Source organism: Trachypithecus francoisi, unplaced genomic scaffold (genome assembly GCF_009764315.1).
Source record: "Trachypithecus francoisi isolate TF-2019V2 unplaced genomic scaffold, Tfra_2.0 Lachesis_group13, whole genome shotgun sequence".
Taxonomy (NCBI): Eukaryota; Metazoa; Chordata; class Mammalia; order Primates; family Cercopithecidae; genus Trachypithecus; species Trachypithecus francoisi.
The window spans coordinates 72,360,979-72,380,623 of NW_022681458.1; the positions used below are offsets into that span (position 1 = coordinate 72,360,979).

General features: G+C 36.7%; 1 protein-coding gene across 8 annotated transcripts in view; it reads right to left on the minus strand.

The window, feature by feature from the left end:
* UBR3 (ubiquitin protein ligase E3 component n-recognin 3) overlaps positions 1 to 19,645 on the minus strand; it is a 279,870-nt gene that overhangs the window by 189,186 nt on the left and 71,039 nt on the right. For all 8 annotated transcript variants that reach the window (XM_033231180.1, XM_033231173.1, XM_033231172.1 and 5 more), the window contains exons 6-10: positions 19,044 to 19,110; positions 14,146 to 14,276; positions 11,771 to 11,999; positions 3,497 to 3,676; positions 2,318 to 2,451 (exon numbers count right to left, since the gene is read on the minus strand). In XM_033231180.1, the coding sequence (XP_033087071.1) occupies positions 2,318 to 2,451; positions 3,497 to 3,676; positions 11,771 to 11,999; positions 14,146 to 14,276; positions 19,044 to 19,110 (741 nt within the window). The remainder of the gene's footprint in view (positions 1 to 2,317; positions 2,452 to 3,496; positions 3,677 to 11,770; positions 12,000 to 14,145; positions 14,277 to 19,043; positions 19,111 to 19,645) is intronic.

Consider the following 19,645-nt stretch of genomic DNA (forward strand, 5'->3'; position numbering starts at 1 on the left):
TACTATATGACAGTTTCTTGATAAATGCTACAGTGGAAATTAAACAAAGGTACATTATGAAAACAACCTGACTGGAGGAATAAATGAGTAGATGATATATCTGAGTCTTCAGAATATTTGAAGAAAACTTTAAAATTTCAAAGAGTTAATATTAATTGTTCTTCATTTTGGTTAGAATCACTACCCAGGTCCCACTGCGTATCTAGTGGTCTGACAGTGGGGCTCATGCATACGTATTTTTTAAGCTTCCAAGATAACTCTCATGCAAGAAAAACAGAGCCAACAAAAGAGAACGAAAGAGTGTATGCCAAAGAAAGAGACTAGCTTGAACAAAAGCACAGGGATCAAGAAAGGACACTGCACGTTGAGGAATAATAATCAATCCAATAAAGGTACGGAGGGAGAGGTGGTATAAGAAGATGAATTACAGGCTAAGGTGGGCAGTTTACCTGAGGTCAGGAGTTTGAGACACGTCTGTGCAACATGGTGAAACCCTGTCTTTACTAAAAATACAAAAATTAGCCAGGCATGGTGGTGCACACCTGTAATCTCAGCTACTTGGGAGGCTGAGACAGAAGAATCACTTGAACCAAGGAGGCAGAGGTTGCAGTGAGCTGAGATCGCACCACTGCACTCCAGTCTGGGCGACAGTGAGTGAGACTCCATCTCAAAAAATAAAAAATAAAAGATAATGAATTATGAGAGCCAAGTTGAGGGCAACTTGTGGAGAATTTTAAATGTCTCTAGAAGAAAAATAGATGTTATCCTGTAAAGTGATGAGAACTTGAATGATTTTTAAGTAAAGGAGAGGGAGATTTATAGAGCTTAGAAAAGTAAGCTTGGTATTGAGATAGGTCACAGTAGAAAGAGTCTAGAAACAGGAAAACCAGTTAAGGAGTTCCCTTAATAATCCACATTTTTAAAGTACATTAATAATCCGTATTTCTAAAATACAGAGAAATAAAGGAAAAAGTCAGGAGAGGAATATTTCTGGAATGAAAGAAAGATTCTTAGTATCTGATTACAGTTTGAACACAGCTAGTACAGCATGTGAAGAAAGTTTCCAGAATGGACAATTAAGTAATTTAAGATACCATTAAATGACAATAAGGGCACAAAAGGAAATACAGTATGGACACAGAGTTTTTAAAAGTTAATTCAGAACCTGAGAAAATTCATGTACCTACAAGGGGATCTACATTAATAATCAGACCTGTTAGAAATTTGAACCGGACCAACATGGTGAAACCCTGTCTCTACTAAAAATACAAAAATTAGCCAGGTGTGCTCATGCACACCTGTAATCCCAGCTACTCAGGAGGTTCAGGCAGGAGAATTGCTTAAACCTGGGAGATGGAGGTTGCAGTAAGCAGAGCTGGCGCCACTGCACTCCAGCCTGGGCGACAGAGAGAGACTCCCTCTAAAAAAAAAAAGAAAGAAAGAAAGAAAGAAATTTGAACCTATTAAGACTGTAACAAGGCTGTGAGTCATCTGCATTTAGAGAATGGTTGAACTAACAAAACACAGTATAAATCTACTTAAAGAAACACATATGTTTAAGTGGTAGATGGAAGAGAGCTTCACAATAACAAAGAGCAAGATTTACTGTCCATTTCTATTTCACTTTGTTTTTAAAAGGTCAGTAAACAGATTGAGAAATTCAAATATTTTTAAATGAGCTGACCAAGTCACCCAAGTAAAAAAGAGGCAGAGCCAAAACTAGAACCCAGGGCTTCAAAATATGTCTACTACAAAATTTTGTCCAGCATGATTACTGGTACAGGACAACAGGCTGGAACTGCATGGTGTCCATATATCAAAATTTTAGTCAAGTCTTTAGTTTAATAGGGTCAGGGATTCCATTTGTCTGGATTGCCCAAAGTTTCTGGAGACCCATCAAACAATGATTATAATAGTATACATTATAATATACATTATATAACAATCACTGGAAGGTTTGTGAAATTCATACTTGTTTTGTCCTTGGAATCTTGAAAGTGTAACATTGAGGACTATTCTACTCCTTGAAAGATAAGAAGCATTAGGCACTGATAATAAATGAAACAATAAAGATGAATGTGGAGACTAATGAAGTTCCAAAGACTTCACAATAGCAACAGGCTGGAAAAATCTGATAATAATGAATTCCAAACTGCCTAAGAATGAAAATTACCGTCTCGGGTCAATTTTCATACAGTTGAATTCAATTTGAAACATAATTAAACACCACACATTATATACAAATGAACAAACCAATATTTTCACAAGTCTTTTTCTTAAATAAACACAGAAATTAACAAAAATATTTCCAACATACCCTAACTTTACAATGTGATAAAAGCCCCCACATTGGCTGTGCACAGGCCTCAAGTTCAGCAGCAAAGGCAGCATAGTAGGTCTGAGACTCAAATTCCACATGCTCATTTAGTTCTCGCTTGTTTAAGTTCATACCTTGCAAAAATTAAAGCAGATATAAACCTTGTCAAGTGGAAGCACACATTTATATTAAATATCAAGTACAACAATTCCCAGTCCCAAACACATTTATGCACACAAACGGCATTACTGACACAGTACATACAGAAGGAAATGACTAAAAATGAAACAATCTAGTCCTTTCAGAATTTTTTACAAATTAGGTTTTCTTAGAAACATGTTATGAATTGTCTCATGTAACAAACTGAATATCTTTTAACAAGAAAGTCAAAAAAATTAAAATTTTTTTTTTTTTTTTTTTTTTGAGACGGAGTCTCGCTCTGTCGCCCAGGCTGGAGTGCAGTGGCCGGCTCTCAGCTCACTGCAAGCTCCGCCTCCTGGGTTCACACCATTCTCTTGCCTCAGCCTCCCGAGTAGCTGGGACTACAGGCACCCGCCACCATGCCCGGCTAATTTTTTTGTTTTTTAGTAGAGACGGGGTTTCACCGTGTTAGCCAGGATGGTCTCGATCTCCTGACCTCGTGATCCACCCGTCTCGGCCTCCCAGTGCTGGGATTACAGGCGTGAGCCACTGAAAATAATTTTAATTGATCTTACTTGAAAGTTTTATGTGTTATAAATCTTTCTCAGAGAATAGATTTCACATTTCTAGATTAATGGTTACAAATGCTTCAAAGCCAGGCACAGTGGCTAATCCTGGTAATCCCAGCACTTTGAGAGGCTGAGGCAAATGGACTGGTTGAGCCCAGGAGTTCTAGACCAGCCTGGGCAACATAGTGAGACCCTGTCTCTACTAAAAATTAAAAAATTAAGTTAAATTTTTTAAATGCTTAAAAAAGTTATACTCCTGTTGCTTTTTCAATCATTTGACATTTTTCCTAATTCCTCGGTATGTTTTATGAACAATTTATTAGAGTACTTACAAATACCAATTAAAATAATGAGATATTTCATATGTAGCCTGAATGATATGCTATTATATTTTAATTGATGTTTGATAATTTAGCATTAGGAATTTTGTAAACCAAAAAATTAACAAAGGTACCAGTAAAATTCATACCTTGAAAGAAAGATACAAAGTTCATCCATGTAACTAACAAACCGTGATCCTCCAAAAATCTCTTGGCCACACTTTGATGAGAAAGAATATTAATAAAATCACTAACAAGAGGCCAATAAGTGTTATTCTTCAGTAATGCTTCTCCACAGTTCACTACCACATGTAAACTATTTTCTTCATCTAAAAAAAGACATACAAAACCCAAAAATGTCGTAAGATTTTTTTAAAAGCTTAACAAATAATACAGAATACATACACTTTAGAATCAGATATACCTAAATTCAAACCCCAGCCTTCCATTTAATACCTATATGGCTTTAGGCACAATATTTACACTCTCTGAATCAATTTCCTCATCTATAAAGTGGAAAATAAAAACACCCATCTTAAAATAATTACATGAAGCATTAACAAAAAGTACTTAGCATATCATTATAGTAACTATTACCATATGTCCAATATATGACATGATACTGAAGTAGCTGTATGTTTATAAAACCTTATTTTCTTGATTCTAATGATATAATGCAATATTTTCTGATCCAATCCATAAAAAATTTTTACCCCTGGATTAATCTCATTTCATCTTATCAATCAAATCTGTATGATTTCAAGAGACATACATTTAATTCCTTTCTTCTATTCAAAGAATATATCAACACAATTTTTAGCAAACAGTATTTCAAAGATAAAAGAAAAAACACATATTTTAAAAAAAAGAAAAACACACACACCAACTTCTTAAGCTGTGAAAAAAAAATAGTTTAAATACATCGTTGGGGGTGGTGGGGGATAGGCTTGTACAAAATATTTATCATTAAAAATTATTAGTATATATGTATTAGCTCTCTTTAACCTATTCCAACTTCACTGACTCACTGGACTAGAAGTTTCCATTCCCATTGTAAAGCATATTAACACCCATAATACATGGAATGCTCAAGGCTAGTAGCTCATTCCCTGTACACAAGCTGGGGTGTATGGTTACCTAGAGTCAATTTTTGTTTCTATTTATGCTAATTGTTCTTGTTATCATAATTACACAATTTAGATCAAAAGTATATGAACTAATGACATGTGAAAGCACAGAGAGGTATTACAGAAACTGAATCATATGCCTTTAAGAGACAACAAAATAAAAACAAGTGCCAGGAAAAAAAGCTAAAAAACCTTGGGACAGAAAAATCATAAAACCTGTAAGTATATTTTACACTCAGATTGCTTTATATTCTAACTCTATTTTAAAGAGATTAAAATTAGAATCCACAGATGATGCTTCATAGATGTGCTATTTATAAAAAAGATGAACGAGAACTCCAGTCAAGGAAACCATATCCTGAAAATACTTTGCCCAAAGTTAAAAGCCTGGACAATGAACACACAGTTCTGCTTTTTAAGTTAAAATACAATGTTTAAGGTATATATATATTTTTTCAAAGATGGGGGTCTCACTATGTTGCCCACACTGGACTCAAACTCCTGGGTTCAAGCATTCCTCCCACCTCGGCCTTCTCAGTAGCTGGGATTACAGGTGTGTGCCACCACACCCAGCTCATATCATTTTTTTAAATGAGTCCTCACTTTAACCAACTTATTCAACTACCTACCTACCAGTCATACTCATCAGTCAGGAGGGCCTCTACTGCACTTTTTAATTTCCATACATTAAACTTAGGTTTCAGTCCACAGAATTATTTTAGCAAATATTAAATAAGTTTAACAATGTCTAAGAACAGGGTCCACGAAGTTAAGTACACTCTCTTTCAGTACTCCTCAATGGACAAGGGAGGGTCTAACTCAATGAGGAAGTAAGGATTAGGGACTTCTTACAAATTATTTATACTAACCCCTGAGATTCTGAAAAGCAGCCCCATGACTGACAACTACAGTTCCACTTCTGAGCTGGTGAGCCATTGATATTGATGCCACAGTGCTAAGGAATGTTGGGATTTTTTTTAAGTTAAAAATTGAGAATCACTGTTGTATATAATTGAAACCAGAGGATGAATAAACAGAATATAATTAATCAAACTCACTATTTTCCTGACATTGCTTAAATACTACTGTTCTTGTGAAAAACGCCTTGGAATCATTAATGAAATAAAATGATTAGGACTTCTATTTTTACTCAAACTGGTACTTTCCTCATTACAGATATAAAGAGCAATGATTCAGTGTTAAATTAAATTCACTCATCAACAAATATTTATTGAGCACCTACTAAGGGTCAGGTTTTCAACTAATCTCTGAGAATAAAGTAGTAAATAAATCAAGATTTAGATGACCTCTGTCTTCATGGAGATTAACACCTAAGAAGGCAGAGTGTGATAAGGGCTGTAACGGGAAAAGTACAGGGAGTCATAAGAACAAATAAAGCTAGACTACAATTCAAGAAAAGACTTGGCTGGGCATAGTGGCTCAGACCTGTAATCCCAGCACTTTGGGAGGCCGAGGTGGGCGGATCACCTGAAGTCAGAGTTCGAGACCAGCCTGGCCAACATGGTGAAACGCCCACCTCTACTAAAAACACAAAAATTAGCTGGGCAGAGTAGCGGGCACCTGTAATCCCAATTACTCAGGAGGCTGAGACAGAAGAATCACTTGAACCTGGGAGGCGGAGGGTGCAGTGAACCGAGATTGTGCCACTGCACCCCAGCCTAAGTGATAGCGCAAGACTCCGTCTCAAAAAAAAAAAAAAAAAAAGACTCTCCTGAGGAAGTGAAGTTTAAACTGAGGCCTATAAAATAAAGCAGGAATTAGGATTAACTAGATAAACTAGTGATGGTGGAGTAGATGGTGCTATAGGTAGAAAGAGCAGTACATAAGAAAAGGTTAGAATCACTTAAAGAAAGAATGCAGAGGATGCATGGTACAAATGAGGCTACAGGGTCTTATAAACCAGCGTCCAGACTTTAGAGTTCACATGAAGAGAATGGAAAGCCACTAGGGGGTTTTAAGAGAGAGAACATTATAAGAAGTGTAATATAAAAAGTGACTGAAGGAGAGTGACAACAAGAGATAAGATCTTGGCTTAGAGATGGCCATGGCTTGAAATGTGGTGGTGGCAAAAAGATGCAGTGATGAAGAGGCTATGTAAAGATATTCAAAAGATTTGAAGGACAGTTGGTAATGTCTGCTACATCCGCATGGAGTAAAAAGAAGTCAAAGACAACTCCTAGGATTTTAGGCTGCACAACTGTTTAGAATGGTTAGACACTGGAATCAAAATACACATTCATGTGCTCATGTATATACACACACACACAGGATAATCTAAAAGAAGTCAGATTAATGGAGCAATAATGAGTCTTTGCTGTGAACACTGTGTGTTTGGGGTGTTTATAGACATCCAAACAATATAGTTTAATAAGTAGCTTGATATGCAGGGAGGAAAGGCAATCTGGGATTATGAGCATCTTCAGACATTCCTATGTCATGCAACACATGGTTTTAGATTCCACTTTACAAAGACTGTTTCAAAAGACAAATTCTAACACTTCTGGGACATGAAACATTATGAGCTATGTTTGGAACCACAAAGCATATGGTATAATATTGAATATAAAAAAGTAAAAGGTAGGAATCACGTACTACTATAAGGCTGTTTCCCTTTAGTCTTCAGCTATTGCTGTGGCCAAGCAAATTCTCATTGTATCAGCTCCTGTATTTATTAAAAGTATAGATAAAATTTTAAAATATTATCTAACAACAATTCAAGCCAAGGCTAGATAGAGGCTGCTAAAAAATAAAAAGAAAGTACAGAGATCCTGTTGTAGTATCTGTGGCTAGTTATGGGTAGTTCAGTATAGTTAAGGTTTATTCTAATACTCACTGTAAAAATGGGAAAAGCTTATGATACTTTTAGAAAAGCAGTAAATATATATCATAATATCTTATGCTACTACTGAAAGAGGAAAAAATAGTATGGCAAAGTTTGAAGGCTTCTAAAGATAGTTTTAGACGTTGGCTGGAAATAATGTAATTTACTGCTAAAAAAAATTATACTTAAAGATCTTAACAATCTTTATTTCAGCTTGTTGAAAATTCAATTTGTATAAGAATTTCCAGAAAACACTAACTGCATTAGAAGCATATGTAAAAGGCAACTGATACCATATAATATGATTTCAGAAAAATATGGGAAAAGTGTGAAAAGCAGAGACACGAGGACAAAGTGCCAAGAAACACCAATATTGATAGGACAAGTAGAGAAGAGTGCTGGGCCACAGAAAGAGAATCAACAGTGTGAAATGCGACTGAAAATCAAGCAAGGTAAAGTTTAAACTATGACCACTGGCTTCCTCAACATGTAGTTTACAAAAAGGGTAAACCACATAATTTATCATATAAACTGGGACACTTTTGAGCGTAAAAGAAATTGTATTAATAACTACATCAGACTAACAGGCATAACTTTAGGCTATTCTCGGAAAACTAGGACATATGGCTACATGAGTCATGGACAATTTTGTAGACAGCAATTTCAATAGAACAATGGGAGTGAACACTAGAATGAGGTAGGTTAATGAGTGACTTGTAGGTAAGGATATGAATATAAAAACTGAGGAAAGCTACTGTTTAAAAAAAAAAAGGGGGAGGCAGATTTAAGACTCATCTTGTTCCCAAACATTCTCCCTTAAAGGCCAAATGCAAACCATATGTAATAAGCACAGCTAAATCACCTGATGAAGAAAATGGACTCCAGATTCTTTTAAAAGAACAGGTACTTCTAAATTTTGTTTTCTCAATTATGAATTTAAAACACCATTTTGCTGCAAAGACTTCATGACTAAAACACCAAAAGTAATGGCAACATAAGCCAAAATTGACAAATGAGATCTAATTAAACTAAAGAGCTTCTGCACAGCAAAAGAAACTATTATCAGAGTGAGCAGGCAATCTACAGAATGGGAGAAAATTTTTGCAATCTAGCCATCTGGCAAAGGGCTAATATGTAGAATCCACAAAAAACTTAAACAAATTTACAAGAAAAAAACAACCCCATCAAAAAGTGGGCAAAGGATATGAACAGACACTTCTCAAAAGAAGACATTTATGCAGCCAGCAAATATATGAAAAACTGCTCATTATCACTGGTCATTAGAGAAATGCAAATCAAAACCACAATGAGATACCATCTCATGCCAGTTAGAATGGCAATCATTAAAAAGTCAGCAACAACAGACGCTGGAGAGGATGTGGAGAAATAGGAATGCTTTTACACTGTTGGTGGGAGTGTAAATTAGTTCAACCATTGTGGAAGACAGTGTGGCGATTCCTCAAGGATCTAGAACTAGAAATACCATTTGACTCAGCCATCCCATTACTGGGTATATACCCAAAGGGTTATATATCATGCTACTATAAAGACACATGCACATGTATGTTTATTGTGGCACTGTTCACAATAGCAAAGACTTGGAATCAACCCAAATGACCATCAATGATGAACTGGATAAAGAAAATGTGGCACATATACACCATGGAATACTATGTAGCCATAAAAAAGGATGAGTTCATGTCCTTTGCAGGGACATGGATGAAGCTGGAGACTATCATTCTCAGCAAATTATCACAAGGACAGAAAACCAAACAATACATCTTCTCACTCATAAGTGGGAGCTGAACAATGAGAACACATGGACACAGGGAGGGGGACATCACACACCGGGGCCTATTGGAGGACAGGGGGCAGGGGGCGGGGGGAGGAATGGCATTAGGAGAAATACCTAATGTAGATGACAGGTTGATGGGTGCAGCAAACCACCATGGCACATGTATTCCTATGTAACGAACCTGCACATTCTGTACATGTACCCCAGAACGTAAAGTATAATTAAAAAGTAAATAAATAAATAAAACACTATTTTTGTGAAAAGTCTTTCTTTAAATATATAATTCCATATAAGAACATCATTCATACAGCTGAATGACAGCAGATACTATTTCAAAAATGAAAAAAGAAAAAGCAATATATGTAGATAAATCTCTAGGAAAGAAAAGGTCATGTAACATGAAGTTAGTAAAACTATAACATAAAGCAGCTTTTAAATTTTCCTTTAAAAAGTAAAGAAGTAGGCCAGGCATGGTGGCTCAGGCCTGTAATCCCAGCACTTTGGGAGGCTGAGGCAGGTGGATCACCTGAGGTCAGGAGTTCAAGACCAGCCTAGACAACGCGGTGAAACCCCATCTCTACTAAAAATACAATAAATTAGCTGGGCGTGGTGGCAGGCACCTGTAGTCTCAGCTACTTGGGAGGCTGAGGCAGAAGAATCACTTGAACCCGGAAGGTGGAGGATGCAGTGAGCCGAGATCATACCATTGCACTCCAGCCTAGGCAACAAGAGTGAAACTCCATCTTAAAAAAAAAAAAAAAAAAGTAAAGAAGTATATTGTTTAATGTAAATAATGTACTATGCTCCCACTATAGCTACAATGGGAAGACAGACTCACAAAGTAGGTAAGAAAGAGTACAAGCTTTGAAGTTAGACAACCTGGCTTCCTACTCAGAGCTGTAAGATCACAGATCATTGACTTCAACTCCCTATGCCTCAGCTGCCTCATCTATAAAATGGAGATGACAGTATCTTCAAAGAATTATTGATGGTTAAATGACATAATGCATATAAAGTACTGAGAAAAGAGTCTAGCATACAGCTGAGTACTCTAGAGATGGTAGCTATCATAATTAGCTAGCTATTATATATAACGCATTATGCCTTGCACTGAGTTCATATCAATTTTCAGGACATGGTGTCACACCTGAGAACAGACAGATTATCAGTATAAGGAGAAAACAGGAGCTGATATGCACAAAGAGGCAAGAGTGGAACAAAGCAAGGCTCAACTACAAGATTTCTCCTCCTCAGAGAATGGAGAGGTCCTAAGATTTAATTAATCTGAAGTATTGCTTGTCGTTATTTTTAAAGTTTAGCTCCTAGTGCCAACAAGTAAAGACACATCCTATCAAAGTGGGACTGGCTGTGTCAAAGTTAAGAATACTAAGAGTTCTGACATTAGGATCCATGAAATCCTTCTTAACTGTCATTTGCTAGCTGTATAACCTATGGCAAATTGCTTAACTTTCCTAAGCCTCAATGTACTCATCTCTAAAGCATGGATAATAATAATGCCAATCTCAGAGACTTGCTCAGAAACTTAATTGAAACAATATATAAATAGCATTCAACAAAGTACCAGGTACATAGAAAATATTTAAATACTTATATTATTGGCTAGGCATAGTGTCTCATACCTATAATCCCAGCACTTTGGGTGGCTGAGGCAGGTGGATCACCTGAGGTCAGGAGTTAAAGACTAGCCTGGGCACCATGGCAAAACCCCATCTCTACTAAAAATACAAAAATTAGCCAGATTTGGTGACGCGCACCTTTGTAATCCCAGCTACTCAGGAGGCTAAGGCAGAACCGCTTGAACTGAACCCAGGAGGCGGAGGTGGCAGTGAGCCAAGATCACACCACTGTACTCCAGCCTAGGGGACAGAGCAAGACTCCATCTCAAAAATAATAATAATTGTTATATATTTATATTATATTATATATGTGTATGCATATATATATAATTTGAGGGAGGTAAAGTTAAGATGAATAACCATAGAGACATGAGAACAGGAAGAGATACAGAAACATTATGGCAGGTTGAAGAGTATCAACCACATAGTGGGCACGAAAGAAAAACATAAAGTTCTCACAAAGGGAGTAGAAAAAAGGCAAGATTCATCCCAATTTTTAAGTTATAAAATATAAGCATGTAAAAATATCTAAGACTGATAGCAGCAAATTTATGATTAAAAAACAGAAACATGTCTAATAAGGAAATGACTAAATAAATTATGGTATAGCCATGATATTAATACCTACACTTATTAAAATGCATGTTTTTGACATGTACACTATGGCAACTTTTTAAAAAGTATTTATTGTATCTATAAATATAGTCATCACACAAAAAGAAAAGATATATAGCAAAGTGCTAACAACAGGTGTTTGTGAATAACAAAACTACAAGTGCTTTTAACTTTTTCTTGAAACTTCACTGTTAATTTTCAAAAATGTCTGCAACAAATATGTATTATTTTATAATTTTTAAACATAAGGTCTTTTCAAGACTAGTTATACAAAGTTCACTAATATGGGACTATTATTAATAATACTATCATTAGTAATTAGTAATATTACTAACTATACGAAGTACACTAATACTAGAATAATGATACTGATAATAATAGAACTAGTGAATATAATTCTGAGTTACCTTGTAGCTCACTTTTAATAAGGCAACTTTCCATCATGTATAATAGCACAGTGACCATAATATCCAGCAGCTGACATTCTTCTGTTACCTGTCTGGCTAGCTCCTCATTGCTGAACAACTGAACACTAATATGCACAATTCTGTTAGACATTGTGTCTGATTCATGACTTTTCTTCAGTGTTTTCATAATGAAAGCATAATGCTGAACAAAAGTTTTTGTAAAAGCAACCTGTAAACATTTTAATAGAAAGGAAAAAACACATTAGTTTTAATTTTTAATTTAAAATCATTTTTAATATATCATATTAACATTTTACATCTTTACTAATTTATAATAATGTCCAAGGTAACAAAAAAAAAATGTCAATGATGAGGTAGTCTTTCACTTTTTGGGAACATTTGCAAAATATTTTGATGGTTAAAGAAACAAAAACTTTTTTTTTCCCCAAGATGGAGTCTTGCTCTGTGGCCCAAGCCTGAGTGCAGTGGCATGATCTCGGCTCACTGCAACCTCCGCCTCCCAGGTTCAAGCAATTCTCCTGCCTCAGCCTCCCAAGTAGCTGGGATTACAGGCATGTGCCATCACGCCCAGTTAATTTTTGTATTCTTAGTAGAGACGGGGTTTCACCACGTTGGCCAGGATGGTCTCAAACTCTTGGCCTCGTGATCCGCCCACCTCGGCCTCCCAAAGTGCTGAGATTACAGGCGTGAGCATGGCCCCGTTAAATAAAATTTTAATAGACATTTTAAATTAATAAAGTTGTAAAGCAATAATAAATGCTGTGGTTTAAGAATACAAGATATACTTTGCTCACAAATGTATCAATTTACTGAGGTCAAAGTATGTAACTTTGTTCTGTGCTACCTACTTTAACAACAAAATCTAAGTCTCAGCTACAAACTATTGCATAAGATTTAACATAACTAAATAAGTGAGTCAATGTGATTACTTCAAAACAAATATCTTCTCCTATTTGATCTGAAAGCTGACCACTAATCTGACTAAACGATCTGCAGGATTATTTATTTTTACTTTTTACTTTTTTTTTTTTTTTTTTTGGAGACCAAGTCTCACTCTGTTGCCCAGGCTGGAGTGCAGTGATGCAATCCTGGCTCACTGCAACCTCCGCCTTCCAGGTTCAAGCCATTCTCCTGCCTCAGTCTCCCAAGTAGCTGGGATTACAGACACATGCCACCATGCCCAGCTAATTTTTGTATTTTTAGTAGAGATGGGGTTTCACCATGTTGGCCAGGCTGATCTCAAACTCCAGACCTCTCGTGATCTGCCCACCTCAGGCTCCCACAGTGCTGGGATTATAGGCGTGAGCCACTGCACCCAGCCATATTTATTTTTACTCTTATTTGTACTCTTATTTCCTTTACATGCACATTTTCTGGTTTTTTTTTTTTTTTTTTAGCAGATATAAAGACACACAAAACAATGACACTATTAAAGTGTCTCTCCTAACCTACAACATAAAAATTACAGCATGCTTTATTTTCTTTTCATAAACTGAGCTTTGTCACTCTGCCATAACCATATGATGGTAACAGGTGCGTTCTAACCCCCTGGGTCTAGAAACTTCACCTACCAACATTTTTATATGAGTCAATAACTGTTCTCTGTTTATCAGCTGTGACCAGACACCATTCAATCCATGCTTTTCCCAACCTGATCTCACAATCTAAATTCAATTGCCCCCATTAAACATTCTCACAGCACCTTGTACTCTTCTTCAGAGGATTTAGAATAATTTGTAACTACATATTTATTTCTGCAAAATAAAAATTGTGGTTTCAATGTTTGCTTCCTAGTATTCCCTCCAGACCAAGTTCCATGCAGAAAAGCAATCTTTTGGAACTCTGCTGAGTAATGCTGCTTTGCCACAAAGTTAACACACTGTTGGCTGGACGCGGTGGCTCACGCCTGTAATCCCAGCACTTTGGGAGGCCGAGGTGGGTGGATCACGAGGTCAGGAAATTGAGGCCATCCTGGCTAACATGGTGAAACCCCATCTCTACTAAAAATACAAAAAAATTAGCCGGGCGTGGTGGCGAGCGCCTGTAGTCCCAGCTACTCTGGAGGCTGAGACAGGAGAATGGCACGGACCCAGGAGGCAGAGCTTGCAGTGAGCCGAGATCACGCCACTGCACTCGAGCCTAGGCGACAGAGCGAGACTCCATGTCAAAAAAAAAAAAAAAGGCTAAGACACCGTGCCTTTTGTGCAGAACCTGTGTTAGCAAGAGAAGAAACTAATGCTAGTTTATAGTGTTATATCAACCCTCACCTGAGAAATATATCCAAAAAAAGATTTAATAATGAAAGGCAAAGAAAGAAAAGCAAAGTTCAGAAAAGCAGGAAAATATATAGATACCTTATACTCTTGATCAGGAAGCATGTTGAGTAAGAAAGTTACCATCTTTTGAGGGAATTCATATTTTATAGTCCAAAATAATAGTTCTTCTAGGAAGCTTTTATGTTTCAAAACATCCATTATGGACTGATCTGCACAAGAAAAATGAAATTTATCAGTTAATGTTTGAAGTTGCTTATCTCATTTAAACCTTACTATAACTAATAACCCATAAACCATAAAACGTGAATGTATCTAAAAATTTAAAATATCCTTAAATGCAATAATATTGACAAGCTAGATTTCTATAATGTACATACTATATAAATAAGAAAAAAATTAATGCATATATTTTAATACAAAGCAGTAAGTGGAAAAATGAATGGGGGAAATGGATGCTCTTTTTAAATAAAAGTATTCAATGGAAGACAGCATTATCTACTGGAAAGTCTAAGGCCAAGTGCCACTTCTCGAGGGCCAGTCTGTCTCTTCCAAAGCTTCCAAGCTTATTCAACAGAAGACCTCAAGAGGTATATGAGGAACTAGGTATTTTGAATACTTTCACTGTTTCTTTCTCTCTCACTAATTTCTTCCCCTGCAAATGAACTAGAAAATTAAGACTATTAATCTTTGTCAGAGGAAGTGATCTTAAGTTACTGCTCTGGATCATCAGCTCTACCACAAAGACATCAAGAGGATACAAGAAGTGTCAACTATGAATGTACTGGCTCCAGTGACACTGCTTAAGCAGGGGCTAAACTTAGATGAGAGACTGGAAAAAACAGTATCTAACACACATTAAAATCCTCAGGTCCAGCCCTAACTACATCACTGTTCAAGGTGTCTTGCAGGATAACCTTGTAGAGTTTTTTTCAGTTAACACTACCCCAGCTTTATACTTCTTCTAGTATTGAATAATGTGTTCATACCACATCTCCCCAGGTAGTGGGTCTAAATGAGTAACAATAAGCTCAGTATGTCATCACTTTCTTTATAAAACATTGTGTTACTAAGACTTGAATCAGTCCTTATTAGATATAACTTTAACATACTTTTTTCATTAATAACTAAAGAAAAAACGGCACCAAAATATCCTATATATCCTGAAGATATTATGATTTTAACCACAGAGAGGCAAAAATGTCTTCCAACTCCCTAATTCCATTTCAGTGGTGTCATAAGTGATATATATGAGTGGTTAACATACAAAGACAAGTACACTATAACACTATACATCTGCTTTGTTTTTTTTTCCTTAAGAGTCAGGGTCTCACTCTGGAGGCTAGAGTGCAGTGGTGTAATCATAGCTCACTGCAGCCTCAAACTCCTCAGCTCGAGTGATCCTCCCACCTTACCCTCCTGAATAGCTAGGACTATAGGGGTACAAGACCACACCCTGCTAATTTATTTTTTATTTTTTGAAGAGACAAGGTCTTGCTATGTTGTCCAGGCTACATTTCTTTATTATTAGCAATTAAGTAATTATTTTCAAAACTCAGAATTTTCTACTTATAAAACAGAAATATATTCCTTCTGAAACAGATCATTTCCAGGGCATGACAATGATTTAAAAACAAAAACAAGCCAAGATTGCAAGAAATGAGGTAAAATACAGTAAAAAAGAACTCACTGACAGATTCAAAGACAAAAAGTAATAAAAACAGAGCTCAAGAGAATCAGGTAGCAGGAATTTAAGATTTGTAACTAAAAATTATAATATAGGCTCGGCACAGTGGCCCACACCTTAATCCCAGCACTTTGGGAGGCTGAGGTGGGCAGATAGATGGCTTGAGCTCAGGAATTTGAGACCAGCCTAGGCAACATGGCAAAACCCTGTCTCTAAAAAACATATGAAAATCAGCCAGATGGGGTGGCATGCGCCTGTAGTCCCAACTACTCCGGAGGTTGAGACAGGAGAATTGGATCGCTTGAGCCCAGGAGGCAGAAGTTGCAGTGAACCAAGATCATGCCATTGATCATTCTAGCCTGGGTAACACAGTAAGACCCTGTCCTGAAAAAAATAAATTATAATCCACCGCACACTGCTGTACCTAATTTAATTCTCACTATTCACTTAACACAATGTGACTGATAATTTCACAGACTACCAAAATAAAAGCTCTCATTGGTAAGTGCTTCTTAAAAGCATTTACAAAGCTGAACAAAACTAGTACTATTAATCACAGAATTCATAGTTATGACTCTGCAAGCCTGTATTAGGCAAATGAAAAGCCTGAAGCCATCATAATTATTATTGTCAAGCACTTAAAAGAAAATACACATTAACAATGTTTTAAATCAATTAAACAACCTGAATATACCAGGAAAGCCGTGGCTTCTGCTAAAATGAAAATAGTTGCAGTTATGTAGAATTCAATATTTTTATCTGCAGACCAAAAAAACTTCAGCAATGTCTTCTTTGTTGCTCTTAAAATAGGTGATGTCAGTCTCCCAAGATCTTAAAGCACATGTTACATTGCGTAATATTATGAAAATGTAGTTAGAAATGCTTCTATTAGTTATGTTTGACTATCTTTAAATCTTGACATGACTTTTAACAATGTGTAAACTACCTTAAGTCAAATTGTAAAAAGAGATTTTTGAAGAATCACTATGCACTGTAAATGCATCACTAAAGCAAAGGTTTTAATAATCTTGGAATCTTGGCCATGTAGTTAAAACCCTCAAGGCCTCAGTTTCTTCACCCTTAAAATGCAGGTTTAGAGAACAGGCAGTGATGAGGTTAGCATAGTGTCTGGCCTCTTCCTTACCATTACATATTTTCTTTTCAGTGCACTTTTCAAGCTGTTGAACAAAATTCTTACAAAAATTGAGCCACTCCCTAAACTTCAGATATCTTCAAAATAAGGTCAGTTTTTGAAAACACCTGGCATTCTAATTCACAAAGCCATTCCTTCCATGTACATACTTACACTGAAAATGATAACCGATGAAGTCTTAAATCTCTGTACTATTTCTTACCATTAGAGGAAAGAAGAGAAGGCACTCAATCCAAACACACATGTGAAAAAAGTTCAGGTATTTAAAAACAAAGAAAAAACACTTCAACTTAAGTCTGCATAAAAAGTATCTTCAGCCAGAGAGTGACCAGGCTGAAGGAAAACAATGACTTCTTACACCATAGCAGGTATTTTCTGGGCACCCCTAAAGCTTAAACTCAACTATGTGCTTAACAATCTCCAGCTCAGATGAGTCACAAGGACTCAGTTTAATATCTGATAAGTTAAAGAGCCAGATGGCCATATGGGTTCCTAATTTCCTTCAGACATACAGGTTCTCTGCTGAGCCAGAAGAAAGGAGAACATATGTGTATGTGTGCATCCTGGACTGCAGATCAAAATTCCATACCCTTTCCTAGCAACTCCCAAGTTAAATGCAGCAGCTATAGTAACTGAGACTTAGAAAAGGAACCTGCAACTCAAAGTGCCTGCATGTTCTACCTTTCTAGGCAGTCCTAAATATTTCACAAAATACACTTAATCAAGAGCAGAAGTAAGAAATTTCTTTTCATCGGCTGGGTGCGGTGGCTCACGCCTGTAATTTCAGCACTTTGGGGGGCCGAGGCGGGAGGATCACGAGGTCAGGAGACCGAGATCATCCTAGCTAACACAGTGAAACCCCGTCTCTACTAAAAATACAAAAAAATTAGCTGGGCATGGCGGCGGGCGCCTGTAGTCCCAGCTGCTGGGGAGGCTGAGGCAGGAGAATGGCGTGAACCTGGGAGGCGGAGCTTGCAGTGAGCCAAGATCGCACCACTGCACTCCAGCCTGGGTAACAAGAGCAAGACTCCGTCTCCAAAAAAAAAAAAAAAGAAATTTCATCAAAATAACATTTTAGCCGCTGGAGACCTTTTTTTTTTTTGAGGCGGAGTCTCGCTCTGTGGCCCAGGCTGGAGTGCAGTGGCAGGATCTCAGCTCACTGCAAGCTCTGCCTCCCGGGTTCACGCCATTCTCCTGCCTCAGCCACCCCAGTAGCTGGGACTACAGGCGCCCACCACATCGCCCGGCTAGTTTTTTGTATTTTTTTAGTACAGACGGGGTTTCACTGTGTTAGCCAGGATGGTCTCGATCTCTTGACCTCGTGATCCGCCCGTCTCGGCCTCCCAAAGTGCTGGGATTACAGGCTTGAGCCACCGCGCCCGGCCTGGAGACTTTCTAAACCAACCACACGTTAAGATATGGAAATCCCTGGCAAAAATCCAAAGCACAGACTTGTCAACTAATTACAAGTATTCTAGAAAAGCTTTTAGTGACAGTCAAGTAAACATTGTGGTTAAAAGCTTAGGCTCTGGGAGATGAATTAAGGATCTACCTCTCATTAGCCATAATCTCTAACATGTCCAACACATACAAAAGGTTCAATAAATATTACTCATTATTATTACTAATCTAGTCCCTCACTACAAAGCATATCTATAATACTCTCTCCTCTTGAGTAAACACGTGACTCCCTACTGAGCCTTTATTACATGTTAAGTACTATTTACTCATTCCCATTGTGTGTGTGTCTGTCTCTGTCTCTCTCTCACCATGTCATCTCCCTTGTCTTTTTTCACTCTAGAAACTGCACACCCCAGATTATAAAAGGAACTAGGCCAAACTACAAATTCACACAAAAAACATTGGAGCCAAATCAACCAACCAATGAAAAGACTTCCGTTTTGGGGGGACTCAAATATGATAATGCATATTTTATGATGAAAATAACAAACAAAACCCAATAGTAATCCCTTAACAATACTTTCTCCAAGACTTATTAGATAAATCTAATAACATAAGTCTCCCTTTAAACAGCTTTGATGTCAATATGGTTAGCCCATCAAGTATTTTTAGTGATTAGGCATTTTTTAGAGGCATTTTATTCAAGGAAAAAAAATAAATAAATAAAAATAAAAATACCTTTGGTGCCACTGCTTAGTTTTACCCTCTTTCTCTTGCCCAGACCTTGACTACCATCCTGATCATCCTGAAGGAAAATAAAATTAGCATTACACACAGTCACATTCATAAATTGATACACTTTATAAACATGCTACAAATTACATTAAACACACAATATATGCATGCTTACATACTACTAATCAACATCTATGTATTTGCTATAATATGTATTTTAGTGTTAATTTTGATTTTAAAATATAGTGAAATATCCCTAATATTAAAACACAAGAGTTCTTAAATGTAATCTCTGCTTCTAATGGAAGACTCTTAAACACTCCAAAATGCCAAGATTAAAGATTTTCCTAACCTTACAAATTAACATCAAATGCATGAATAAACTAAAGGGTGGAATAAGAGAGATTATTATAGGAAAGTAGGAGAGAAGAGGAGAGGACAAAAACAATGAATAGAGGAAAGGCTTTTAAGAGTCTAAGAAAAAATGAGTTCAAGAAATCAAATTTGAAAAATAAACACAACATATTAGAAGTTGGAGTTGAGAGTTCAAAATAATAATAAAAACAAATTAAAATCTGCTTAGAAAAAAAAATCCAAAAAGGAAA